This window comes from Choloepus didactylus, chromosome 1 (genome assembly GCF_015220235.1).
Source record: "Choloepus didactylus isolate mChoDid1 chromosome 1, mChoDid1.pri, whole genome shotgun sequence".
Classification (NCBI taxonomy): domain Eukaryota; kingdom Metazoa; phylum Chordata; class Mammalia; order Pilosa; family Megalonychidae; genus Choloepus; species Choloepus didactylus.
The window spans coordinates 103537783-103564324 of NC_051307.1; the positions used below are offsets into that span (position 1 = coordinate 103537783).

A 26542-nucleotide genomic window follows, 5' to 3' on the forward strand; every position below is an offset into this window, starting at 1 on the left:
GACAATAATGCAGTAGAGGTTTCTACAATAGAATACAGAAGAACAAGAGCTATCAAATAATGAAAGTACTTGGAGAGGAAAGCAGCAATTGGAATCCTGTTTCCTTCACTGGAAATAATATAATGAAGCATAAACAGTAAAGCAGTCATGACTAGACAGAGAAATCGCTTTGGCAAGACTCAGGAAAACCTGGAATTTATTTCTGCCTTCGTCGCTTAATACCATTGAAACCTAGAGTATTGCTTGACCTCTTTGAGCCTCAGTTCCTTCACTAGTTCAAGATGGGGAAGCAGCCCCTTGCTATTCTTCTCATAAGTTGTTTAAAGTCTGAAGTGAGACAAAATATATGAAAATCTTTTATTAAAAAAAAATAAATTTCCAAAGAGCTCATTTTAGAATTTCCAGGCCAGGAGACCTTGTACCAGTCAAACTCTCAAAAACTAATGATAACATACTACTACTTTAACCTCTCAAGGATTAGCAAAAGTGCCACATGCAATAATATATTATAAATTATCTAGCATACAGCTGGGCTACATAAATACTTGACTTTGGAATAGACCAAGTAAAAATCAGTTATGCAGAGAATACCATCCTAAAACATTAAGTTCAAATTACTGTATTCAAAAATAAAATAAAAGTTAATGCCCTCATTTTTGTCCTAGCATCTTTCACTCACTTTTTTACCCCTTCTTACGGAACAAGTTGTTTAGTGCCTATGTTGAGTGGATTACGCAAATTACAAAGGAACGCAAAAAAGAAAAAGGATTCCTGAGCCCAATAGAGCTTCCTTACCAAAACCATGGATAAGAAGCACATGCTGCAATCTGTGAGGGAATTGGTCAGAGGAAATGCTGGAGGCTGGGATGGAAGGTGTGCTTATTTCCACTAAAGCATTTCAAAGAAAGCTAGCTCAGTGGCCCCTGGCCACTAGCCAGGAATACATAGTGGGGATGTCTTTAGCTGCATTTTAAGGACTTGAAATCATCTGCCTTCCCTCATTTGTAAAGGAATTGATACCGAGCCAAGAGGTTTAAAAGTCCCAAAATGCATTTTGTTTTTGTTTTTGTCCATTTAAAAATAAATCACTTCTTCCAGGACACTTTCTGTTGAGAGATCTAAACAAGTTGTCTCATCTCCTTAAGCCTTAACTCCTTTTTTTTTTCTTTTCCATTTGTCAAATTACATCTGTGCTGTTCTACCTCCCAGGATTTTTTTTTTTTTTTTTTGAGAGATCAAGTAAGATAATATTAAGTACTCTGTAAATTGTAAATCACTATAAGTTACAAGGAGGTGATACTTTATTACCAAGACATTGAATTTTAGAGCTGAAAAAGATCAAAAAGATTATTTAATTCATTCATTTTACAAAGGAAGTTTGTGGGAGCATTTCTTTAGCAAAAAGACAGAAAATCCTCAAGCTTATGGGAGCACAGATTGGGATCAGTGGAAAGCCTTGCGAGGCATGGTGCAAACTAAAGGAAAGTAGCTACCTGAACCCAGCAGGGAGATCTGCTAGCCTAGAACATCACAATATTATCAAGAGCAAATGTTTACTAAGCCTTAGCATGGGTCAGGCACAAACAATGTTCTTTATACATATTACTTCTTCGAAACCTCGCAACCCAAATGGGTTGGTATAAGAATTATCTCCATTTTACAGATGAGAAAACTGAGGGAAGGGAAGGTTAAATAACAAGGCCAAGACCATATAGCTAGAGAATGGGAAGCCAAGTTTGAACCCAGGCAGTCTGGATCCAGAACTTACAGTGTTAATCATCATACTGTGTTGTCCCTCAAGCTTTTTTTACTTGGCTTAGGTGATGCAATCAGCGAGAACTCTTCTATGGCGGAGTCCTCACTGGCAGCTGAGGGGGCCTGAGATGCATTGCAACAGGTTGCAATACCTGACATGATTTCAAGCTGTCACAACCTAATGGGGAGGGACATGTAGGATGTATAATGACAGCAAGTCAAAACAATAGTGAAATCACCTAATGAGCTCATGAGTTCATCCTTTCAAGTAGAAAGCATATAGCCACATTTGGAGGAACCTTTGAGAGGCAGAGGTGGAAGCAAACAGCAGTTGGGGAAACCATGAGGGAGGAAACTGAGAAGGCTTGGGAACTGTGATGGTAGGCTCATGCGTCAACTTGGCCAGGTGATGATACCCAGCTGTCTGGTCAAGCACGCACTAGCCTAACCATTGCTGTGAGGATGTTTGCGGCTGGTTAATAAACCAACAGGCTGGTTTATTAAATCGTCAGTCAATTGGCTGCAGCTGTGACTGATGACGTCAATGAAGGGCGTGTCTTCCACAATAAAGAATGCAGTCAGCTGGATTTAATCCAATCAGTTGAAGACTTTGAAGTGAGACAGATGGAGGACCTTCAGTTCTTCTTCGGCTGACCAGCGAAGCATTTCCTAAGGAGTTCGTCCAAGTTGCCAGTTCGTTTCCTGAGTTCATCAAACATGTTCGTCGAAGTTGCCAGTTCCTTTCCGAAGAGTTCATCTGACATCTTCATTGGAGTTGCCAGTTTGCTGCCTGCCCTACAGAATTTGGACTCGGGCATACCCACAGTTGCGTGAGACACTTTCATAAATCTTACATGTATAGATATTTCTCACTGATTCTGTTTCCCTAGAGAACCTAAATAATACAGGAACTCAACCAGAGACTACCACAGAGGGACTGGTCAGAGCCCGCTGCTGCCCTCACTCAGCCTGTGCAGTAGAGGCTTTGCAACCTGCCTATGGATCCCACAACCAACAGCCTTGAAGGTGGGGTGAGACTTCCTGATGTGCTCTTGGCCTGTAAATCTAAGAGACACTTCTTCACTGGCCTGCTTTCCTAATACACACATCGTGAAGATTGCCCACAGACTCCTTATGGTCACCTTCTCTTCAAAGGACTTTATTATAATCCTGATCTAGATAAATGATAAAGTTTGGTGGGTAAGCTAGACCCAGAGCCACCCCCAGCTACAAATTCTCAACAAATTCAGGTAGATATGGTATTTATAAACCAAGAGCAGACCATCACCACAAAAAATAAACATAAAAAAAGGAAGCAAACAATAGGAATCCTTGCATATCACAGAACTATTGAAAAAGTATAACAGAATGAGAGAGAAAAATACATTAGGATTTCCATGTGAAAGATGAAAATGTTTTGTTTTTGTTTCTTGTTTTCCAAATAGAAAATTCTCCTTAGCTAAAGAAAAATTTGACTCTTCAGATCAGTGGAAACATTGGCAGGCAGAGTGGGGGGTTCGGGAGGAACTGCATCTGGAAATAATGTAGAAAATTGTTGAATCACACAAATAAAGCTAACAGACCAAAAAAGAAAAATGTTACTAAAATGGAAAAATAATGGGATTGTTATCAGATTTATCATCTCTAACACTAAATACTAAATGATAGCAATCTTTGTAGAATATCGAAGTAAAGGAATTCTGACCTTTACTTTGCATCCAAATTTCTATTCAAACATGAAAGCAAAAATTAGCCATTTGGGGATAGGTAAGGTCTCAGGAAATACATCACCCATATAGCTTTTCCAAGAAAAAAAAAAAAATTACTTGCTGAAGTGTTGTGGCAGGAAAAAAAAAAGACTCAGAATGATGAATACAAGAAAAGTAAACAGAAAACAAGAAACAGTGCAATAAACAAGTAAAAATTACAGTTTAATATTTATATATAATGCTCAGTGCAATTTAATATGAAAAAAAGTTTCCTAAAAGAGATACGGTATAAAGTTAAAAATATTGCAACACATTCTCCAAACATTTTAATAAAACTTAGGATGAAGTAGAGAGGAAAATAATGCTCACGTCTCATTTGGAATGGGGGTAAATGTGTAGATCATAATTCTTACTTGATTGATAGAGAGATGTGTTTGAAAATACTTGATCTATATTGTTTGATTTATTTGCATTCCTGTTTTGTAATTAAAAGAAAACCATAAAAATATTTTTGATTTTGAAGAAATCACTAAGACTTTTAACAGGAGAGACAAATGGGATAAAAACTTCCACTGACTCAGAAAGAACCAACTACAGCTTCACTTAACTTTGGGCAAAATACATCTTCTGAAATATGCAAGTATTGTAAATTACTCTATATGAAGAAACTTACTCAGGAGCTAAGGCAAAGCTAACCTCATTAGTTATCCCTACGTATATACAGAACCGACCAAAACCAACTTCCCCTAAGACTTTTCTCCTCCAGTGATTAACCACTTTTCACCTAAGATAGTATGAACACACCCTAGATCATTTCAAGGTGGTGGAGAGTGTGGTGGCTGTGTCGCTACTGGTGAGCCTGTGTGTGCCTGCACATACTCCACTGTCAATCCCCTGGAACATATTTACCTCTTTAAATAAACAATAAAAAATAAATAAATAAGGAAGAGAAACTCTGGCCTTCCATGAAAAACATTCAAAATACTAAAAGAAACATTGGAATACTCCTATCAACTCCAGGCCTGCTACTTTCAGAGAAGTATTTATAAGTTCAGGCCGTAAAAATAGCTCACTCTTCTCATCTGAATACCCAATCAGAGGATGATTCAGAGCCAAAGGCAAACAGGAAAAGTCTGACATTCGCTTCTAGAAAGCCACATCCACCAGAGCCAGTGGCATGCCTAAGATCCTACCCAGCATTGCTAAACATACACTGACCTACATGGGCAGACCCTAAAAGCAGGAGATAATCACGGAGAAAGCTGCTGCTGCCTGGGTCACAAAGAGCCCTGCAAATCAACTAGGGCTCGCTGATCCAAGGCCCAAAAGGAACCAGGCCAAGGGCCAGGAAGAAATAAACATCTCCATCATCTCTTTGGTATGTTTTCAAGCATCAAGATACGTACGCTTCTATTCTTGCTGTACAGAAAGGACAGGCACTTCAGTAGATTACAGCTTTTGCTGATGATTTTGTTTTGGCTCTGGCAACACTGCCCAGTACCTCCACTCTTAGCTTTGCAGCCTGGATCTCCTTTTTTACCCTGTCTCCTCCTTCCTCTCTACACCAGCAGGCAGCAGAAGGAATGGCCTCTATGGTAGGGTATGTCCAAACCATATAAAACTAGTCCAGCTGCCTATTTCTATAAGCCCTTGATGGAATATGACCACAGCTGTGGGCTTGAGTTCTTTGTGTTGAGAGATAAATTCCATCGTTTTATACCTGTGACCATGAGAGCATTGGACTAAGAGTCACAAGACTCAGGGGACAGTCCCTGTGCTTCCAAAACATCAACAGATGTTAACATTGTAGTGTTAAATGAAATAAAAAAATGGCCAAGTGGAAAAATGATCATAATCTGCCAATTGCTACAACTGCTATACACTTATAAGAGCTTTGAATTGTTCTCACAAGAATACATACACGTGTGCTTTTTTAAAAACTTTTGGAGACCGACTTTTTTTAAGGTAAGAATGTAAATGATTTCAGAAATTTCTTTCCTTCCTCTTCTTTTCCACTAACTCTGGGCATTTCCCCAAGCTCAGCCCATAGTCCTTATTTACTCTGCTTTCACACTTTCCTCAAAAAAGTCATCTCTTCCCATAGCTTCACTGATCAACTCCTTAAGGCCATTATACATCTCTCTCCTGGCCTGACTGCTGCTTTCAATGTGCATCATCTTCCAAGAGGGTAGGAAGAATGTTAGTGTGAGGAAATCATAAAGGGACATATTTCAGTTCAATAAGATAAAGAAATTTTTAACAATTTGAGGAACCAGTGGTGGTCAATACCTGTTTTCTCAGGTGGGGTGAGTAGGGAGTTACACTCACACATGGCCCTCTTGCCTGAATGAATAAAAGAGGAGAGGTGAAAACCAGAAGCGTGCTACAACCAGAGATCAGGCAACTAAAAGCAAGCCATGGAACAGGAGGAGGCAGAGTTAGGGATTTCAACAGAAGGTCATGAAGAAAAATCAAGCAAAGATGTCCTAAAAAGAGGGAGTTAAATATCAGGGACCTGAACCCAAAGCCATTGGGAATCTGCAGGCAAGTCCCCAAGGAGCTCAAGGAAGTTGTCTTTATGGGGTTTCTCACACATACAAAATATTTCACCTTCTTGTGGGTTAAAAGCACCATCTGATATTTGACAATAGATCTGAGGATGTTACCCTTATATTTAAAATAAATAAAAAACAACTGCAATAAATTGTCTATGGTTGAGGAATAAACGCCACAAATTCCACAGCCTGAAATCTAAGGCCCATCATGGCTACTTCATACTTTCCTTCCTCTGTACTTTTATTCTTGCTACTTTATTGCTGAAAATTAAGATCCTTTCCAGCTTTCAAAGTTCAGTTCAATTGAAATCATTTCCAAGAATCCTTCTCGGCTATCTCTAGTCTTAGTTAATTTATTCCCCCCACCCTCCACCACTCACATAGGGATTAGTTTGTGCCTCTGATCACAGCATTATGACTAAGGCATAACTTACCATGAAACACTTTAATTTAAAAAGTGCGTATCCACCTCCAAAATTAATTCTGAAGTACTATATCTGATCAAACTGTTTATCCTTCAACATTGCCTCATCTGTAATAGTCACTCCTTCCCATTTTGTAGAATTGAAAAACAATCAGGAGATTCAAACACCAGAAAGGGACTTGAATGTATGATCTCCAAGTTCCTTTGCAAATCTGAAATTCTAGGAGACATTCTCTCTCCTTCAAACCACCCTAAACAATGTTATATGCCTGTCCATAGGTTGGCCAAAAATATGAAGGAATTATCAACCGTGGCATGAGATCAGAACAAACTAACCGGCCATCCCAAGGCTGAGACTCAGGCACCAGACTCAAGATGCCAACTTCTAAGGCTATAATCCCTGGCACATATGCCTGACCTATGGTAGGTATTCAAGATACACTGTATGAATGAATAAATGAAAACATAAATGAATGAAGGAAGGAAGAAAGTTACTGCTAAATGGTCACTCCATAACTCATAGACACTGGCAGAAATAAAAAAAAATTCCTCATTTGTTTTCCAAGATTCATCATTTCCCATCAAAAGGAGAACTCCCAAAACAAGAATTCTTGACACTAAATACCGATTTGCCTTTTGCAAAAAAAAGGAGTTTACAGCATATATCAAAAAATCAGAGAGCCAAACAAAACCCAAGTCACCCAGTCCTTCCAAAAAATCATGCAATCCCCTAGTCTGCATCTCAGAGAGTTGTAGGCTGATACAGGACCAAAGCAAAACCATGGAAACAGGCCATCTTGTGTAGCGGGAAAGGTGAAATTCAGGAGTTGTGATTTCTCGAATTCAGTAAGAACTCTGCCAGAAACTACAGGCTCCATACCTCCTTGGTCTGTTTCTCCATTTGTGAAGAAGGGGGTTAATTCATTCTGCAAGCACTTGAAAGGGCTATAAGTCTATGTCTGGCACCATAATTGAACTAGAAAATCTCTGAGGTCCCTTCAGCTCTGAAAATCTTACAATTCTTATGGTCAAATTTAGTAGGCGTTCTTTTGGCTCCAACCTGAAAATTTGGCTGGAAATATAAACAGACTTCTACATAAAAACACACAATTATCAGCTGTAATTTGGACTTGGCAACATGAGGTTTCACCATGGCTGAGAGGAAAAAGTGCAAAATTTTCTCCAGTGATTGTATTACCTCAGGCTACATTATAACTCACTTCTAACGGTAGTGCAAATATGGCCAGAGTAGAGTCAAGGCACTATCGCATCCAAGTCACTACTAGTCAAGGGAAGGGCATGTCCATTTTCTTTTGAACTCTCCAACAATCTTCTATAAGAAAAGTCTCAAAAATAACATGCCTTTGCCTACCAGATTTGTCCTTTTCCATTTGGCAAACTCTTATCTTATTTTTTATCCTCCTCCCTTCTGTTTTGTAGAACATAAGCCAATATGGAAACAGGCTTTTTGTTTATTTCCTTCTTTTTCAAAAACATAGTCATGCCTAGAGTACAGTTATTAATCAAGACAAGGTCCATACAGAAAAAGATTTTTAGTAATTTTGTGAAAATCCCATGTTTGATTATTTTTTTTGCTTTTAATGGAACACATTGGCAAAGCCTTATTATTGTTGTTGCTGATGTTGTCACATTTATGTAGAACACCAAAATATGCAATTTTTAAAAATATGCTATTTAAAATTCATCTGTATTTCATTTAATAATAAAATACAGGTATATTAACCCTCTCATGAGAAAACTGAGACTTTGACTGGCTCAAGGTCACACAACTAGAATAAGCTGTTCAACCAGTCTTCTGTCACTATGTCAAACAATACATTTAGAACTAAAGGTTTAAAATGAACCAAAAAGGTTTCCATAACAATTTGAAGAAAATTGACCAAAACTTTTTAATTGTGTAAATTAAACAATATGCAAAGACCCACTCCCCCAAAAATAAAAACAAAAGCACAAAAAGGAAACTTAAACTTTTCTTTTTCCCCGCACTTTGGATAAAACATAACTAAACATAGGGAAAATCAAACATATTGTTTTTATTTGCCAAGGGATCTATCTGTTGCATAAAATAAATATAAACCTTGTAGGACTCTTGGCCATTACTGACATCTGATGTCTGATTTCACTAACCTGCAGCAAAGTAAAATATGTAGTAAATTAATGACATATATATCTAATACCCAAAATTTTTGATGGCCAGTAAAATACCTACTTCCCAAACTGAATCTGTACTTATTAAAGTTACAACTTGAACTCAAAAATTTCACCTGATCAATAATTAGAGCTGCTTCTATTTCTTGTGAACCACCACATGAAAATATACCCCAAAACAAACACACATGGCTCATTCCCTCTTCTCCTTCTTCAGGTCTTTGTTTAAAGGTCACCTTCTTAGGGAAGCCTTCTTGACCACAGCCCTCCTAGGTAAGCCATTCCACTTTCCCTGGTCCCCTCCCACCCATGGCACTTATCCCATTCCAATATACTGTGTAACATATATATTTTGTTTACTTCTACTTACTCCACTAACATGTAAGTTCCATGAAGTCAGAACCCTGTCTGTCTTACTAACTACAGAATTCCTAGTGCTAGAAGATTGCCCACAGAGCAGGATTTCAAAACATTTGTTGAATGAATGAATTATTTCTTCATCTGTCTCTACCAACTTGAAATTTAGAAGACAGAAAGCCAGACTGTAGGCTTGACCATTTAAGCAGTTACTTCCTATGGCTTTTCTTTCTTAGAACTTCTTATATGGGAAACTTAAAACATATGTACAGGTAGATCAAATAACAGAATAAACATCCATGTGCCCAACAATTCATGACAAATCTCTTTTCATCTATATTCTTACTCAGTAGCCCCCATCATTATTTTGAAGTAAATATCAGATACCATTACATCTTGTTCATAAATATTTCTGTATGTTTCCCTATAACGATTCTTTTTTTTCTTTTTCAACACATCTATAATGGTGTCATCACACCTGAAAATATAACAATAATTCTATGGCTTTATTATGTTGTTATTCTTCCTGAAGGACACCTTCAGGTTAAATGGCAGCAGCTAGTCACCATCATCGTTACCTATAATCATGGTCTGAGATCAACTTCTCAGGTCACTTCTGACTCCAGTTCTGAGTTACTCTACAATCTGGAGAATAATATTCTGCGTAATTTACATATCTGTAATGTGCATCCTTGACATCACCCACAAGACAAAACCCTAAGATTTTTGCTGTTCTTTTGCTAAAAAGAAGTTACTGACCAATAAGAACCCACAGTGACCAACTAGGGCCTCAAAATCTCAGCCTTGTTAACTTAGAATGCAGTGTTTGTGGGGGAAAAGAAAGGAAGGAAGATAAAAATGCATGGATGTTTATCCCAGGATAACAAGACAATGTGAATTTTTCAAAAGGCATTTCTAAAAAAAGGACTTTCAATTTTGAAACAAAATTAGCAGGAAAAAGGATTTCCAGGGCTTCAGAGTGCAAGCCAGCAGAACTGTGAAAAGCTTGATTTGGGCATTTTGCATTAAAGTACCTTAGCTCTTTGTGAGCTGTAAAGCTCTCTCTGTAGGCACTGGAAAAATGTTTATCTGCCACAAGAACAATCACTGAGTTCATGAGCTTCCTAGCATGGTGTAATGGTTAATTTCATGTGTCAAGCTGGCTAAGTTATGGTGTACAGTTTTTCGGTCAAGTAAGCACTGGCCTGATTGTTATCATAAAGGTATTTCATAGATGGATTTGCGTCTATAGTCAGTTGATTTCATCTATTGCCGACTGCATCTAAAATCAACAAAGTTTGCTGTCAGCAATGAGGGGAGTCTCCTCATCCAATCAGTTGAGGGACTAAAAAGTCAGAACTGAGGATTTTGGAAGTCAAAAAGATGATTTCTCCCTCTTCTTCAGCCCGCCAGTTTCTTAGTGGAAATTTAACTTCACTTTCATCAGTTTCCAACTTGTAATCCCCCCAATCACAGGAGCCAATTCCTAAAATAAATATCATGATAGATGATAGATACGAGAGACAGAGAGAGAGAGAGAGAGAGATCCTGTCAGTTGTTTCTGTGGAGAACCCTGACTAATACACATGCTTTATAAACATGATTTCAACCACAGAGCTTACCTGCACCCTGCAAGCACCTTCATCAAGTGGAGGTGGAGGAGGGAAGTTTCCAGAGCCAGATGGAAGGACACTGGGATCATCTAGAGGTGGAGGTGGGGGTGGAAGAAAATCACCTACAGAAGGGAAATGCACACATGGAATTAATAAGATGCAACATTACAGGACTCTTTAAAGATCATTCATTTGCTGGCATTTTACTGTTTTGTAATTGTCATTAACACTTACAGATTTCTGCCTTATATAGCAAATATTTCCTATCTTAGTTCTCGGTAGTTTAATTAGTAGCCCAAAACTTCAAAAGACAACCAGATTTGAGGCATAGACGGAGCATAAAACCTAGTCTTGAGAGGTTGTATACATTTAACAATAATAGGGAAGAACAGGGAGTTATAAGACGTTTTCAATCAAGTAGAAGAGGAAAATATTTGTATACAAAAAAAGGATAATACAAAAATACAATCTATTAAGATACATAGACAAACTCATCTGGCAATTAAGATAAAGGAAAGCTTGTCTAGCTGGGATGACCAAGGAGGGCTTACTGGACAAGTGACATTTCAATTGTCCCTGGTTATTATGATGTAGAGAACAAGTTCACTTCAGGCAGAAAGACAAAGGAATAAAGATATACGGGGGAGTACTAGGGATGCAGAAAATAAAGAGCAACATATAGTTTGGCATAAACACAGGAATGTAAACTAATACATAGTGGGGTATAAAAATTAGAGAGATGATTAAATTAAGCTTTATGTGTGACATACCTAGCAAAGGGTTTAAATTTTATCCTGCATGCAATAGGAATCCACCAAGGATTCCTAAGAAAGGAACACGTGATTACAACTATGATTTACTAAAAAATAATCTGATAGTATGGGCAGGGCAGATCAAGAAACACTGGAGTAAGAAGCATTTGATTTGGTAATCTACATACAATATAGGCAGGAAATAATGTTCCTATAAGATACCAAGAAACCCAAACACCATGACCAACAAGAACAGCACACTGAAAACAGAATTGTTGGAAGAGTGTATCTAAGCCCTAAGGCTTGAGGCATAGACATATATCCAAGAATTCTATGGTTTCATGGTATAGAATCTTTTTTGGAAGCTTGTTAATTAACTGTGGAATGTCCACATAAAATAAAAATTTTCTATTTTAACACAAAAATTGCTATTTAAACATTTTATGCATACAATTCGGTGTCATTAATTACTTTGCCCATGTTGTGCTATCATCATACCACGTTCCATTACTGCTTTCCATTACTAAAAATTTTCACCACCTTAAACAGAAACTCTTCACCCATTAAGTATTAACTGACCCCCATCCGCTGGTAACCTCTAAGATACTTTCCTCTCTATGAATATGCTCATTCTAGATAGTCCATATAAGTTTAATCATATAATGTCTGTCCTTTTATATCTGGATTATTTTACTAAGCTTACTATTTTCAAGCATCATCCATGTCGTGACATGGATCAGAACTTCATTTCTTTTCATGGATGAACAGTATTCCATTGCGTGGATCTCCAACAATTTGTTTACACACTCTCCAGTTTGTGGGCATTTGAGTTGCTTCCAAATGGGTTGTTATGATCACAGCTGCTATAAGCATTTTTTAAGGTTTTAGGGAAGAAATATATTTTCATTTATCTTAGGTAAATATCTAGGAGCAGAACTGTTTGGTCATAGAGTTAAATGTATGCTTAATTTCTTTTAAAAAAATGGAAATTGCTTTCCAAAGGGGCTGTACCACCTAGCATTCTTGCCAGCAACGTATGAGGGTTCCAGTTTCTTCGTTTCCTTGTTGGTGTCATTTTTTTATTGTTTTAGCCATTGTGCCAGTTTGGATATATTATGTCCCCCACAAAAGTCATGATCATTTAATCCAATCTTGTTGGGTGGAAACTTTTGATTGTTTCCATGGACATGTGACTCACCCAACTATGGGTGATAATTCTGATTGAATTATTTCCATGGAGGTGTGGACCCTGCCCATTCAGGGTGGGTATTAATTAGATCACTGGAGTCCTTCAAAAAGAGCTCACCCAGAGAGCTAGGACAAAATACACCAAGAGATGCTTGCTGACACTTAGAGATGCTTGGAGATGTACACAGAAGGGCATTTAGAGATGCTAAGCTAAGAGAAACCCAGAGGCATTTTGGAGGATGCCATTTGGAAACGCAACCTGGGAGCAAAAGAACAGCAGACGACAGCCACATGTCTTCCCAAATGACAAGAGGTGTTCTAGACGCCATTGGCCATTCTTCAGTGAAGGTATCCTCTTGTTGATGCCTTGGTTTGGACACTCTTATGGCCTAAGGACTATAAATTTGTAACTGAATTAATCCCCTTTATAAAAGCCAATCCATTTCTGGTATTTTGCATAGCTGCAGCATTAGCAAACAGAAAAAGCAATCCTAGTAAGTGTGAAAAGGTATTTCATGGTTTTAATTTGCATTTTCTTAAGGATGAATGGTGCTTCTCATGCTTGTTTGGAATTTGTATATCTTCTTTGATGAGCGATCTGATCACATATTTTGCTTATTTTTAATAGGGTTGCTTGTCTTATTATTGAGTTCTGAAAGGTCTTTTTTTAATTGTTATTATAGTTTTACAAACAAACACTTCCACTTTGCCAGAAACATCTAAACTGCTTTCTACCTCTCTGAACATGCTATTTCCAGTCATCTCTTATACTAGATATTATATAATTTTTGTCCTTATATATCTTGCTTGTCTCACTAAGCACAATGTTTTCAAGGTACTTCCATGTTGCAGCATGTCTCATTACTTCATTTTTTCTGATGGTGAATAATATTCCATTGTATATATATATATGTACAACATCTTGTTTATCAGTTCATTTTCTGATGGACATTTGGATTGCTTCCAGTTTTTGGCTTTTTTGAATAATGCAGCTATCAACACTGGTGTACAAGTATCTGCAACCCTGTTTTCACTGTCTTTGGGTATATAACTAGAAGTGAGATTGATAGGTCATATGATAATTCGATATTTAGCTTTGAAGAACCACCATATTGCCTTCCACGGTGGCTACAACATTTTATATTCTGACCAACAATGTACAATAGAGTTTGAGTTTCTCCACATCCTCTCCAACACTTATTTTCTGTTTTGTTTTTTTTTTTTTTTTTCCAAAATAGCCATCCTTGTGGATGTGAAGTTGCATCTCATTGTGGTTTTAATTTCCATTTCCCTAATGACTGATTATGTTACATGTCTTTTCATGTGTTTATCGGCCATTTGTATATCTTCTTTGGAAAAAGGTCGATTCAGGTCCCTTGCCCATTTTTTAATTGGGTTGTTTGTCTCTTGTTATTGAATTGTGGGAGTTCTTTATATATTCTAAATAGTAAACCCTTATCCAATATACAATTTAAAACATTTTTCTCCATTTCTGTGGGTTATCTAATCAGTATCTCAATAATTTCCTTCCATGCACAAGTTTTTAATGTTGATGAAATCAAATATATCTTTTTTTTTTAAATTGCAGGGGCTTTTTGTCATATCTAAGAATCCATTGCTGCTATGTTATCCTCTAGGAATATTATACTTAGCTCTTATATTTAGGTCTTTGATACATTTTAAGTTGATTTTTCTATATGGTGTGAGATAGGGTCCTAACTTCATTTTTTGGTGTATGGATATCCAGTTTTCCCAAAACCATTTGGAGAAGTCTACCTTTTTTCCCCATTGCATGTACTCAGCACCCCTGACAAAGATAAATTAGTCACAGATGTGAGGGTCTATTTTTTGATTTTCAATTCTGCTCCACTGCTCTAATTATTTATCTATGAACCAGTACCACAGTGTTTGTCTTACTCTTGCTTTGCAATACAATTTGAAATTAGAAAGTGTGAGCCCTGCAATCCTTTTCATCTTTTGCAAGATTGTTTTGGCTATTTGGTGACCAATTCTGTTCCACATAAATTTGAGGATCATTTTTTTCCCCATTTCTGCAAAAAAGGCTGCTGGAATTTTAATAGGATTGCATTGAATTTGTATATTGTTTTGGGTAATGTTGACATATGAAAAAGGTTAACTCTTTCAATCCATGAATATGGGATGCCCTGAAATTTTTCTGGCTTTCTATAATTCCGTTTGGCATTGTTTCTTAGTTTCCAGTATGCAAGACTTTTGTATCCTTTGTGAAATTTATTCCCAGTTATTTTATTTTTTAAAATGTTATTGTAAATGGAATTGCTTTCTGAACTTCCTTGTCAGATTTCTCCTTGCTAGTGTATAGGAAAACAATTGTTTTTGTGTGTTAATCTTGCACTCCGACACTTGTTAAATTCCTTTATTAGCTCTAATAGTGTTCTTGTCAATTGCTGTGTGATTTCTACAATAAGATATCATCTGAAAATAAAAATAGTTTTCTTCTTATGTTCCAATCTGCATTTCAATTATTTCTCACTCTCTCCCTCTCTCTCTCTCTCTCTTTGCCTAATTGCTCTGGCAAGAACTGCTAGTACTATATTCAATAGCAGTGAAAACAGGCATCCTGCCTCATCCCTGATCTTAAAGGGCAAGCTTTTAGTCTTTCACTATCGAGGATGACACTAGTTGTGGGTTTTTAATAAATGGCCCTTATCTTATTGCCAAAGTTCCCTTCTATTGCTACTTTTCCAAGTAGCTTTTTTTTTAATCAACAAAGGGTGCTATATTTTGTCAAATGCCTTTTCTTCATCTATTGAGATAAGCATATGCTTATTTTTCCTTCATTCTAATTATGTAGTGTATTACATTGGTTGATTTTCAAATTTTGAAACAACCTTGCCTTCTGAGGATGAATTCCATTTGGGCATTGTGCATAATTGTTTCAATATGACATTAGATTTGGCTTGCAACTTTTGAAAAGGATTTCTGCATCATAATCATAAGGGAAATTGATCTGCAATTTTCTTTTCATGTGATGTCTTTATGAGGCTTTGGTATCAGAGTAATGCTGGCCTCATAAAATGAATCGAGAAATGTTCCCTCCTCTTGAATATATTGGAAGAGTCCGAGAAGAAATGAAATCACTTCTTCTTTAAATGTTTGGCAGACTTTACCAGTAAATCCATCTCATTCTGGATTTTTCCTTTTTTTTTTTTTTTTTTTTAATTATTGATTCAATCTCTGTACTTATTACAGGCTTGTTGATATTTTCTGTTTATTCTTGAGTAAGTTCAGGTAACTGGTGTATTTCTAGGATGTTTGTCATTCCTTCTAGATTATCTAGTTTGTTGGTGTACATCATAACATTCTCTTATAATCTTTTTTCATTCTGTAAGGTCAGTAGTGATACTACCATTTTCCTTTCTGTTTTAGTTGTTTGTATCTTTTCTCTTTCTTTCCTTGTCAGTCTAGCTAAAGGTCTGCCAACTTTATTAAATTTTTTCAAAGAAGCAGCTTTTTGTTCTGTCTGTTCTTACAATTATTTCTCTGTTCTCTATTTCATTTATATCTGCTCTAATCTTAATTGTCTCCATTCTTCTGCTAACTGTGTTTACTTGTTTTTCTCATTTCTTAAGATGTAAAGTTCAGCTATTAATTTGAGATCTTTTTTATACAGGCATTCATAGCTCTAAATCTCCCTCTGAGCACTACCTTCACTGCATCCTGTAAGTTTTGGATATTGTGCCTTTGTTTTAATTTGTCTCTAAATATGTTCAATTTCCTTTGCAATTTCTTCAACTCATTGTTTATTTAAGAGTTACTGTTTATTTTCCACATATTTGTTAATTTTTTTAGTTTTCCTTCTGTTAATAATTTCTAGCTTCATTTCATCATGGTTAGAGAGGTTACTTTTTATGATTTCAATATTTTAAAATTTATTTAGATTATTTCTGTCTTAATATACATTCTATCCTAGAGAATAATCCATGTGTACCTAAAAAGACTGTATATCCTGCCATTGTTGGGTGACATGTTCTAAATATGTTGGTTAGATTCAGTTGGTTCATAGCCTGGTTTAGGTCCTGTATTTTGTTACTGATCAACTTTTAGATGTTCTACCAAGTGTTGAAAGTGGTGTATTGAAATCTCAAACTTTTGTTTTAGAAATAACATATACTCTGGTGCTCTGATGTTAGGTCTGACTTGGTTTGGTCAGACTGGTTTATAATTGTTAAATCTTATTGTTGAATTCACCCTTTTATTGATATATAATGGACTTCTTTGTCTCATAAGAGTTTTTGACTTAAAGTCTACTTTGTCTAATATTGATATAGAAACTGCACTCTTTTGAGTTGCATGAAATATACATATTTTTTATATCCTTCTACTTTAAACCTATTTGAATCCGTGGATCTAAGATGGGTTATTTGTAAATAGCATAAAGTTAGGTCGTGTTTCTTAATCCAGTCTGCCAAATTTCTGTCTTTTGACTGGAGAGTTTAATTCATTTAAGAAAATTCCTGATAAGGCAAGATTTACTTCTGCCATTTTGCTAACTGATTATTACAAGTCTTATGTCATTTTGTCCCTTTTTTCCTCCATTACTGACCTTTTCTATTTAGATGATCTTTTATAATAAGCTATTATGAATCACTTAACTGTTTCCTTTTGTGTAGATTCTTTATATCTTGTTTTACGGTTACCATAGGGATTACATTCAGCATGCTAAATGTATTACAATTTAGTTTTTGTTGATTCCAACTTGACTTCAATACCATACACGTACACAGTACCTATATTCCTCTATTTCTCCCTTTTATGTTCATATAACAAATTACTTCCTTATGCATTGTGTTCCCACTTAACAAAGACTTACGCTTATCGTTCATGCATTTGAATTTTTGGCCCTACAAGTAAAAGATAGCAATAAAAATTTAAAATGAAATAATACTGGCATATTTATTTATCCATATCATTAAATACAAGAGACCTTTATTTTTTCACCCGAGTTACTGTATAGTGTCTTTTCCTTTCAACATGGATAACTCCCTTCAGCATTTCCTATAAAGCAGATCTTGTGGTAATGAACTCCCTCAGCTTCTGTTTGCCTAGAAATGTCTTAATTTTTCCCTCATTTTTGAAAGACAACTACACTGGGTATAAGTTTTAGTTTCCTTGGCTGCTCAAGCAAATATCATGCAATGGACTGACTTACACAATGTGAATTCATTTCCTCAGAGTTTTGAAGTCAAATCAAGGCATCATGAAAACAATGCTTTCTTCCCAAAGACTGGCATCCTGAGGCCAAGCTCCATTCTTGGTCCTTGCCAATGCACGTGATAGCTTGTTGTGGCCTCTCAGTTTTCTTCTGGGTTCTACTGAATTTCAGCTTCTTGCTTTCCGTGAGTTTTCCTATCTGTCTGAATTTCATTCTGGTTATATAGGACTCCAGTAATAAAATTAAGACCCATCCTGATTGAGTTGGGCCATCCCTTAACTGAAGTAACCTCATCAAAAGGTCCTACTTACAATGGGCTCATACCCACAGGAATGGATTAAGTTAAAGAAAACATGTTTCTCTGGGGTACATACAACTCTAAACTACCACAGTATATCACTCTGGGATAACAGAACTTTTTCTTTCAGTACTTTAAATATATCCTCCCACTACCTTCTGGCTTCCATGGTTTCTATTGAGAAATCATATGTTAATCTTATTAAGGATCCCTTATATGTGGCAAGTCACTTCTCTCTTGCTATTTTTAAGATTCTGTCTTTGTTCTTGGCCTTGCACAGTTGGATCATCATGTGTTTCAGAGTAGATATGTTTAGGTTCATCTTGCTTTGCATTCATTGAGCATCTTGGATTTATATATTTATACCTTTCAACAGATTTGAAAAGTTTTCTGCCATTATTTCTTTGTGTATGTGTGTGTGGGGGAGTGTCCTTTCACTGTCTATTCTCCATCTGGGACTACTTTGATGGATGTTTTGGTCTGCTTGATGGTGTTCCACAGGTTTATCAGGTTCAGTGCTTTTTTTTTTTTTCACCCATCCTATTTTCCTTCTGCTCCTCAACCTGGACAATTCCAATTATTTTGTCTTTGAGTTCACTGATCCTTTCTTCTGCCTCTTTCAATGTGCTTTTGTATTACAGAAGTTTTCACTTCAGTTTTTGTACTTTCGAGTTTCAGAATTCCCATTTGTTCTCCTTTATAATTTCTATTTCATTGTTAAAGTTCTCATTTTGTTAATATATTGCTTACCTGATTCGTTTTATGTCTTTGTCCATGTTTTCTTTTAGTTCATTGATCCTATTTATGAGGGATAATCTAAGTTCTTTGATTAGTGATTACAGAGACTATGCTTCATCTGGAATATTTTCCATTGGATACCTTTTTTCCAGTGACTGGATCATACTCCTCTGTCTCCTTGTGTGTGTGTGTGTGTGTGTGTGTGTGTGTGTGTGTGTGTGTGTGTGGTTTTTTTTGTTTTGGGGTTTGTTTGTTTTTTTCTTTCTTTGAAAACTAGACACTTTGAGTATTAGGTTGTGGTCACTCTGGAAACCTAGTTCTTCTACTCTTCAGTCCACCAGACTAAGTACAAGAAGGGGGTGGGGGGTGGGGAGTGAGAGATAAGAAAGAAAATAAAATACTAACAAATAGACATAAACACCCACAAGAAGGGAAGAAAAAAAAAACAAACGGAAGCACACTGCCTTTACAAATTTCTTGTTACACACCACTGGGAAGTCAGAAGCTGCCACTTTCAAGGTTAAAAACCTAGGACTGTGTCTCTGCTCATCCTTGAGGGATATACCAGGCCCAAAAGTATAAAACAGAGAAAAGAAAAAAAAAGTGTTCTAGCTTTTTATATTCCTCTAGATGCTGGTGAAAGGCCAGAAGACTCTGCTTATGAGGGAAACTAAGGCTAGTGTCTGTGCTGGGCCATCAGAATATGCCAGACCAAACAACGCAAGGAAGGGAAAGAAGAAAATCAATGAATAACAAAATGCACTGGCTCTTGTCTTAGTAGATGCTGAGGTGAGGCCAGAAGCTGCCACTACAGAGAAGGCTGAAACTAAAGCCACAGTGTATGCCTTGCCTTCAGTGATCTGCCAGACCAGGAAATGTCCACACACAGAAGAAAAAAAGAAAAACAAAAACAAAAAAAAAAAAAACACTAGCTTTCTTCATCCAGTTAGATGCTGGTGGGAGGCTAGAAGGGCTGCTGCTCAGAGGACTGAAAGCAAGGTCAGCTCTGCCCTGGTTTTTCACAGATTCCCCAAACCAACCTCAACCCCAACTTTTAGAGGAGGAGGTTTCCTCTGTGAGTCCTGGCCCCAGCCAGGCTCTCCCCAAATCCAAGCCATTCTCTAGCCATTTCCATGGAGCTGAGCAATGGAATGGGGTCTGGTCATTGGTTAGTGCTTTCACTTACAAAAGCTGAACTATCTACAACCTCTTGCTTCCTCTGGCACTCCTGCAGTTCTAAATATCAATTATAATTCCAGAGTCATCACCCAGTTAATTCCAGTCTTTCTTCCAGCTCTTTCATTTTTCCAGCAGAGGGAAAAATTTATAAAACTTCCTACTGTACCATCTTGCACTCTGGTATCATTCTAAATACAATTTGGGAAAACGCAAGCTTCCTTTTTGTTTTTTTAATAAATATTGTCCTTATCATTTTTAAAATAATGTTATTGATGTTTTGGGAAAATGTTCTTCTCTCTTTATGGATAAATAGCTTTTCCTTGTGTTTTAGCTGTTCAACACAGCAGATACGGCAGCAGTCTTGATCATTAAATGAGTTGAGGTTGGATAGTTTTGAAATACCACAACTTGGATCTTCAGAAAACAAAGAGTTTAAACTGCAGAGTGGAAAGCTGGGTGACTTGGTTCAGTCAGACTGATAAAACTTTGAAGTGGTCTACTTGGTCTCCATTTGTCTTATAACAATCTTAGAAATGGAAGAGAGTACTTTATAGCTATCAAGTATAGCCCAGAGTCAAATTCAGAATATCAAGCTGTAAAATACATTATCTTATTGGATTCTCTCTATGCACCAGGCACTGCATTAAAATTATTATTAACTACCTCTCACTCCTACAACATACCTCTATAAGGATGGTCCTCAAACTTCAGACTTCATCAGCATCTCTGGGGGTCTTATTAAAACACAGACTGTTGGGCCCCAACCCCAGAGATTCTGATTTAGTATGTCTGGGGTGGGGCCCAATAATCCGCATTTCTAACAAATTCCAAGGTGATGCTAATGTTCTTGGTACTGGGACGACATTTTGTGAACCACCACTATATCTGTCCTATCTTAGACCTACAGAAGCAAAAAGATTCAATAATTTATGTCATAGAAAAAAATATATTTTTCTCTCTCTTCTTTGTGCACACATCTGGAGATATACTTTGTCCATATCCTTATCAGGGTTATAAGTCTCATAAATGAATATAATACTCTGGAAATGAGCTAGGCAGTATATGTTCCATGTACTGTTTAACATCTAAACCTTTATTAACTCCATTCGGTGCTTCTACATTTTGCCTACATACTAGAATCACCAGGGAAGCTTAGACAAAACTGCTGACTGCCAAACTCTACCTCACACCAATTGAATCAGAATCTTGAGAGTGGGAAGAAGATGATCAGGAGGGAGGTTATACAGCACTATTCTTCTGAAACCCAGGTGGTTCCAATGTGCAGCCAGGATTGTTAAGTCCTCACCTGGCCCTCATTTGGCTAAATAATGCACTAAAAGTATTGACCATCTCTTAAATAAAAAGAACCATCATCAAGTTCTTTTCTGACTTAAAAAATCATAATGCATGAGACCTAATACATAGTGAAAAAGCTAAGACGGACAAGTTGCTGAAGACTTGAATACCAAATTCTAGTCCACAGCCAAATTTGTGAGGTTCAGGTATTCTACCCCAATCGACACATTCCTTTCTTTTTTATTATTATTTTTTTATTTTTTAATTGTAGAATATAACATATATACATAGAAGTGATAATTTTCCAAGTGCAATGTAACCAGTAGTTAGAGAGCAAATTTCAAAGAGTATTATGAGTTACAGTTCCACAGTTTCAGATCTTTCCTTATTGTAAAACATAACACACCAAGCAAAAAATCATTCAAAGTATAATTTAACATGTAGTTATAGAGAAATTTCCAAAGTTGTTATGAGTTACAGTACCACAGTTTCAGTTATTTCCTTATTGTGAAATATAACATATATACAAAAAGGTGATAGCTTTCAAATTACAATTTAACAAGTAGCTATAGAGCAAATTTCAAAGAATGCTATGTTACAGTTCCACCATTTCAATTATTTCCTTCTAGTTATCCTAGCACTCTAGTAACCAACAAAAATAAATTATATAGAGATTCAGCATTCATAATCCTTTGTTAAATTTCATCTTGTCTGCTGCTCCTCCTTCCTCTAGATTAATCACTTTCCTGATCTTCAAGGATGTCTAGGCAGTGACCACCCTAACTTGTCCATGTTGAAAAGTGGTGTTGACATTATGGGAAAAGGGGACACATCTGGTTGATGCTCTTAAAGAGGCTACTGCTTCTTTAAAAAACAATTTCTGAGTATTCTCTTAAATTTACCAGATTCTGTTATGACATAAAGTATTGTCAGAATATCTGATAGTACAATACAAAAACTGGAGGAAATTTCGGACATCATCTTATAAAGGCAGAAACTGAGGCCCAGAGAACTATATGTACAGTCCAAAATCTCATAGCAAATTAGTACAACTGCTTCTGTGAGGTCCCTTCCAATTATATCCTTTTTTGTTCTATTTTTCTACTTTAAATATAGTGACATACAGGTTGATGAGAATCAAGTGAGGGTGAAAAGGAACAGAAAGGGAAAACAGAAAGTACTTTTTTAAGGAACTAACTTGACAACAACATAAATTTAGACAGAATTTATTCTAAGCACGATTCGGCAGAATTCAAGAAGCCCTAGTCATAACCCCACAATAATTATCCGCTTTATTTAGAGCAGTTATTAAGCAAGACCAAAGTTTTCAGTTCTTCAAGCTGAACCACTATTTAGAGTGGAGTTCAGATTTTAAAAAGATGTGGAGAAATGTGTAAATGTCTAGAATAAAGAGAAACAAACACGATAAAGGGATAGAAGGTAAGTCCTTGGAGGGAAGCATAAACTTAGCTGGGACAGTTGGAATGAAAAACTCTTAACTATTTTAAATCATACTAAGAGTTATTATAAGGATTCTGATTTGCAGTTCACCATTTCATCAGACAACAAAAAAAAGGAAATGCTTCTAAATTGCAGTAAAAAATAAGTACAACTTGAGAGAAAGCAAAATGGCCATGTTTAAGGAAGATGGCAAAGAGGAGAAACAAAATGTACGGGTAGGGTGGGATGGAGTGGGGGAAAGTTCCTTTCCATGTCAGTAGATTTTTAAGAACCATGAAAAAAGAGGTCATCTGGCATAAGTACGTAGGTGGTTACCCTCCTAGAGAAAAGCAGAACAGAATGACCTGCAGTACCCTCCAGCTAGCAAGTCTAAACTTTAGACCTTCACATGTGTGCATGCCCCATCCTCTTGATGGGGAAATCCAAATGGAACTCCAAGACCCTGTGACCTACGGGGACACTGAAGAAATCAAACGCCCAGGCCAAAAAAGGATATGCCTTCAGGCATTTGGGGCAGTTCAGCCATCTACAACATCGAAGATACAAACATTTGATTTTAGAAGAGGTGAAGTGACCACAGACACATGCCTACAAACACAGTTACCTCCTTACCCATTTCCTCACCATCCAAAGCATAAAACTACTCAATCACCACTCAATTTCCACATAAGATGGTTGCTCAGTTATACAGAAATGAAATACAGAGCTGGAAACAAAGCCCCACTGTGCCTTGGGCTATGTATCAAGCGGTGAAGGATCTTGCTTAATTGTTGTATATCATACCAAATCTTTCAGATTTTGCTTTGTGCCAGATGTAGAACCATGAGGAAATTAAAGGGTAAGCTGGGCGAGTGAAATACCAAATTCCTGTTTCCCATACACTAGTTTATTCCAACTTACTTCAGAAAATATCTTGTTATGCATACTATTAACTCGAAAAGGGATTGAGGAGCAGCTCCTAGGAATGCTGGTACATATGTTTCCTCAAGATTCCTTTTCTAGTCTAGGGGTAAAAAAAGGGCAGTACTGAGAAGCAAGCAGTGCCAAAGCCACGGTATGAGGCCCGGTGAACTGGTACTACTGAGTTATAACCATAACTAGCAACATCGGTCAAGCATATATGAAGAGCATCATCTGAAAGCAGAGCTTGCCTATTCCCTATTCCTTCATGGAATAAAGACCTCAATCAGAGGAAAAAATAACAAGAATGTATCTGCATTTAGGGTGACAAATTACTGGTTAATTTATCTGTAGTAGAAAAACACAAGGAGATAATTCAGATTTGATAATCAGTGAATTCTGGTTACATTTGCTATAGTTAAATATGAAAGCATCATTCCCTTTTGCTTCATCCAAACATCCACGTAAACCTACACACATACCCAGGGATTTAGCTAGCAGTCCCCTTTTGTGACTCATAAAAAGTTCTATAGTAGCATTTATAATATGTGATTATAGGTCACTCTCCTCCGGTCAGAAGTAAGAACTTACAAATAGAGTACTTTAATGATTTAACCTTATATCACCACCACCAGGCATAAGGCCTGGGACACAGTGGGGTGGTTTGGAGTTGTATGTACCCAGAAAAACATGTTGTTAAACTTAATCCATTCCTGTGGGTGTGGGCCTACTGTAAGCAGAACCTTCTGATGAAGTTACTTCAATTAAGGTGCCGCCCAACTCAATCAAGATGGGTCTTAATCCTACTGCTGGAGTCCTTTATGAGCAGAATGAAATTCAGACAGAAAGAGAGAAACTGAAATTCAATGGAACTCTGAATAGAATGGAGAGGCCAGGAGAGGCCGCCATGTGCATTGCCATGTGACAGAGGAGACCAGGACCAAGGATCACTGGCAGCCAGCCCCAGATGCCAGCTTTCAGGAAGAAAGCATCACCTTCATGATGCCTTGATTTGGACTTTCTCATAGCCTCAAACCATGAGCAAATAAATTCCCATTGTTTAGGCTAACCCATTGCATGGAATTTGCTTCAGCAGCCAAAGAAAACTAAAACACATGCATGGTATGTGCTCAGTAAATATAGGTTGAATGACTGAATAAATGAGAAGCTATTCAATATCTCTGTGTCTCAAAGATGTTTGAAAAAAAATGACCTCATGAAGACAAATGTTTCTATTGCCAGGCCTTGGGAGGAGGGGAGAATGGGGAGTGACTGCTTAAGGGTACGGGGTATCCTTCAGGAGTGATGAAAATATACTGGAACTAGATAAAGGAGGTGGTTGCACATCACTGTGAATGTACTTAAATGCCACTGAATTGTTCATTTTAGAATGATAATCTTATATTTTGTGAATTTCCCCATAGTTAAATGTATACATATATACCCCGATGCCTTAGAACAGTGCCTCTCAAACATTAATGCATATTCAGATCACCTGGGGACCTTGTTAAACTGTAGATTCTGATTCAGTAGGTCTGGGTTGGGGCCTGAGAGTGTGCAGTTCTAGAAAGCTCCCAGGTGATGTGATGCTGATGACCCATGGACTGCCCTTCGAGTAGCAAGGCTCTCGTCTCTTCCAGCTGGGTGCTGTTGGTTCTCCAGCTTTGTTAAGCGGAAAATTTTTGTTTGAGGAAAATCTCAACTTCAAGGTAAATATAAAACTTTAAGCACAAAATTACTTGGGGGGGGGGGGGTCCTTCAAATTAGAAGAATTTTAATTTCGAGGAAAAAAGAGATTGCATTGGAATTTTTTTCTCCCCAAAGGTGAAAATATTAAAGGAACTATTTTTTTTTTAAATCATGGTGACCAAACCATAAGCTTCAAGTACAGACAGTTATACATTTCCATTAATAGCAACTAACAGAAAATGGAAATATGTCTGAAAGAAATAGTACAAATTTTCAAACTTAAAACCTTCAATACAAACCCCAGCTCTACCTTTTACTTCAGGGAAGGCAAAATGCTACCATCTCAGGTTCAGCTTTTCCTCGCCTATTAGCTGAGGATAACAATATCCACTTCACAGTGTTATTCCAGGGATCAAAGCAGCTAAAACAATGGCTTTGAAACTTTTCTGACCACAACTCAGAGCAAGAAATATCATTTATATCATGGGGCAATACATATATATGGACATATATGTACATGAATATCTGAAAAGAGAGCATCAGGAAACCGTGCATACTACATATAATGCACATAAAATCATATATGTTATTATAATTATTTATTTTAAAAACATTGACTATGACCCACCAAATCTTTTTTGTGACCCATATATGGGTCTTGACCCATAGTTTGAATGTCACTGAGCTAAATTAGTGAAAATGACTTATACAGTGCCTGCGTCATACATGAAATGTTTATTTCCTTTTACCTAGGCAGAAGAAGGTGACTGAGTCTAAACTTGATCATTCAGTGGAGGAGGACAAATACGAAAGAAGGAAGCTTTAGGAACAACAAATGACTTGCAGACTGGGTAAAGAGAACAACTGGGAAGATGAAACAAATATAACAGGAGTACCATCTCCATAATGTGATAGAGTTAAGTTACAGCTGTAGCTTTTTCCTCACAGATTAGAGGCAATTTATTGTGAAATTATTAAGTACCTAAAGACTTTATTTAACAATTTCACCTTCAACTCAATCTTCAGTTTTCATTCAGACATATTTTGCCACTAGGAAAAGTTATCATAATGCATCTTGGGTGAAATATTTCAAAAAAGCAACATTCAAAGTTTAGGTCAGCATGCATATGTTAACACTGGTTTAATAAAAAAGGGAAATCATATATATATATACATATCTGTCTATATTTTCAGAGTATCTTTAGAAAGGATTTGCAGGAAATGGGTAACAGCAATCACCTCTAAGAAGCTGATGAGTTTTGCAA

General features: G+C 36.8%; 1 protein-coding gene across 10 annotated transcripts in view; it reads right to left on the minus strand.

The window, feature by feature from the left end:
• LOC119535969 (LIM domain containing preferred translocation partner in lipoma) overlaps window positions 1-26542 on the minus strand; it is a 740701-nt gene that overhangs the window by 406363 nt on the left and 307796 nt on the right. For all 10 annotated transcript variants that reach the window (XM_037838441.1, XM_037838450.1, XM_037838386.1 and 7 more), the window contains one exon: window positions 10592-10704. In XM_037838441.1, the coding sequence (XP_037694369.1) occupies window positions 10592-10704 (113 nt within the window). The remainder of the gene's footprint in view (window positions 1-10591; window positions 10705-26542) is intronic.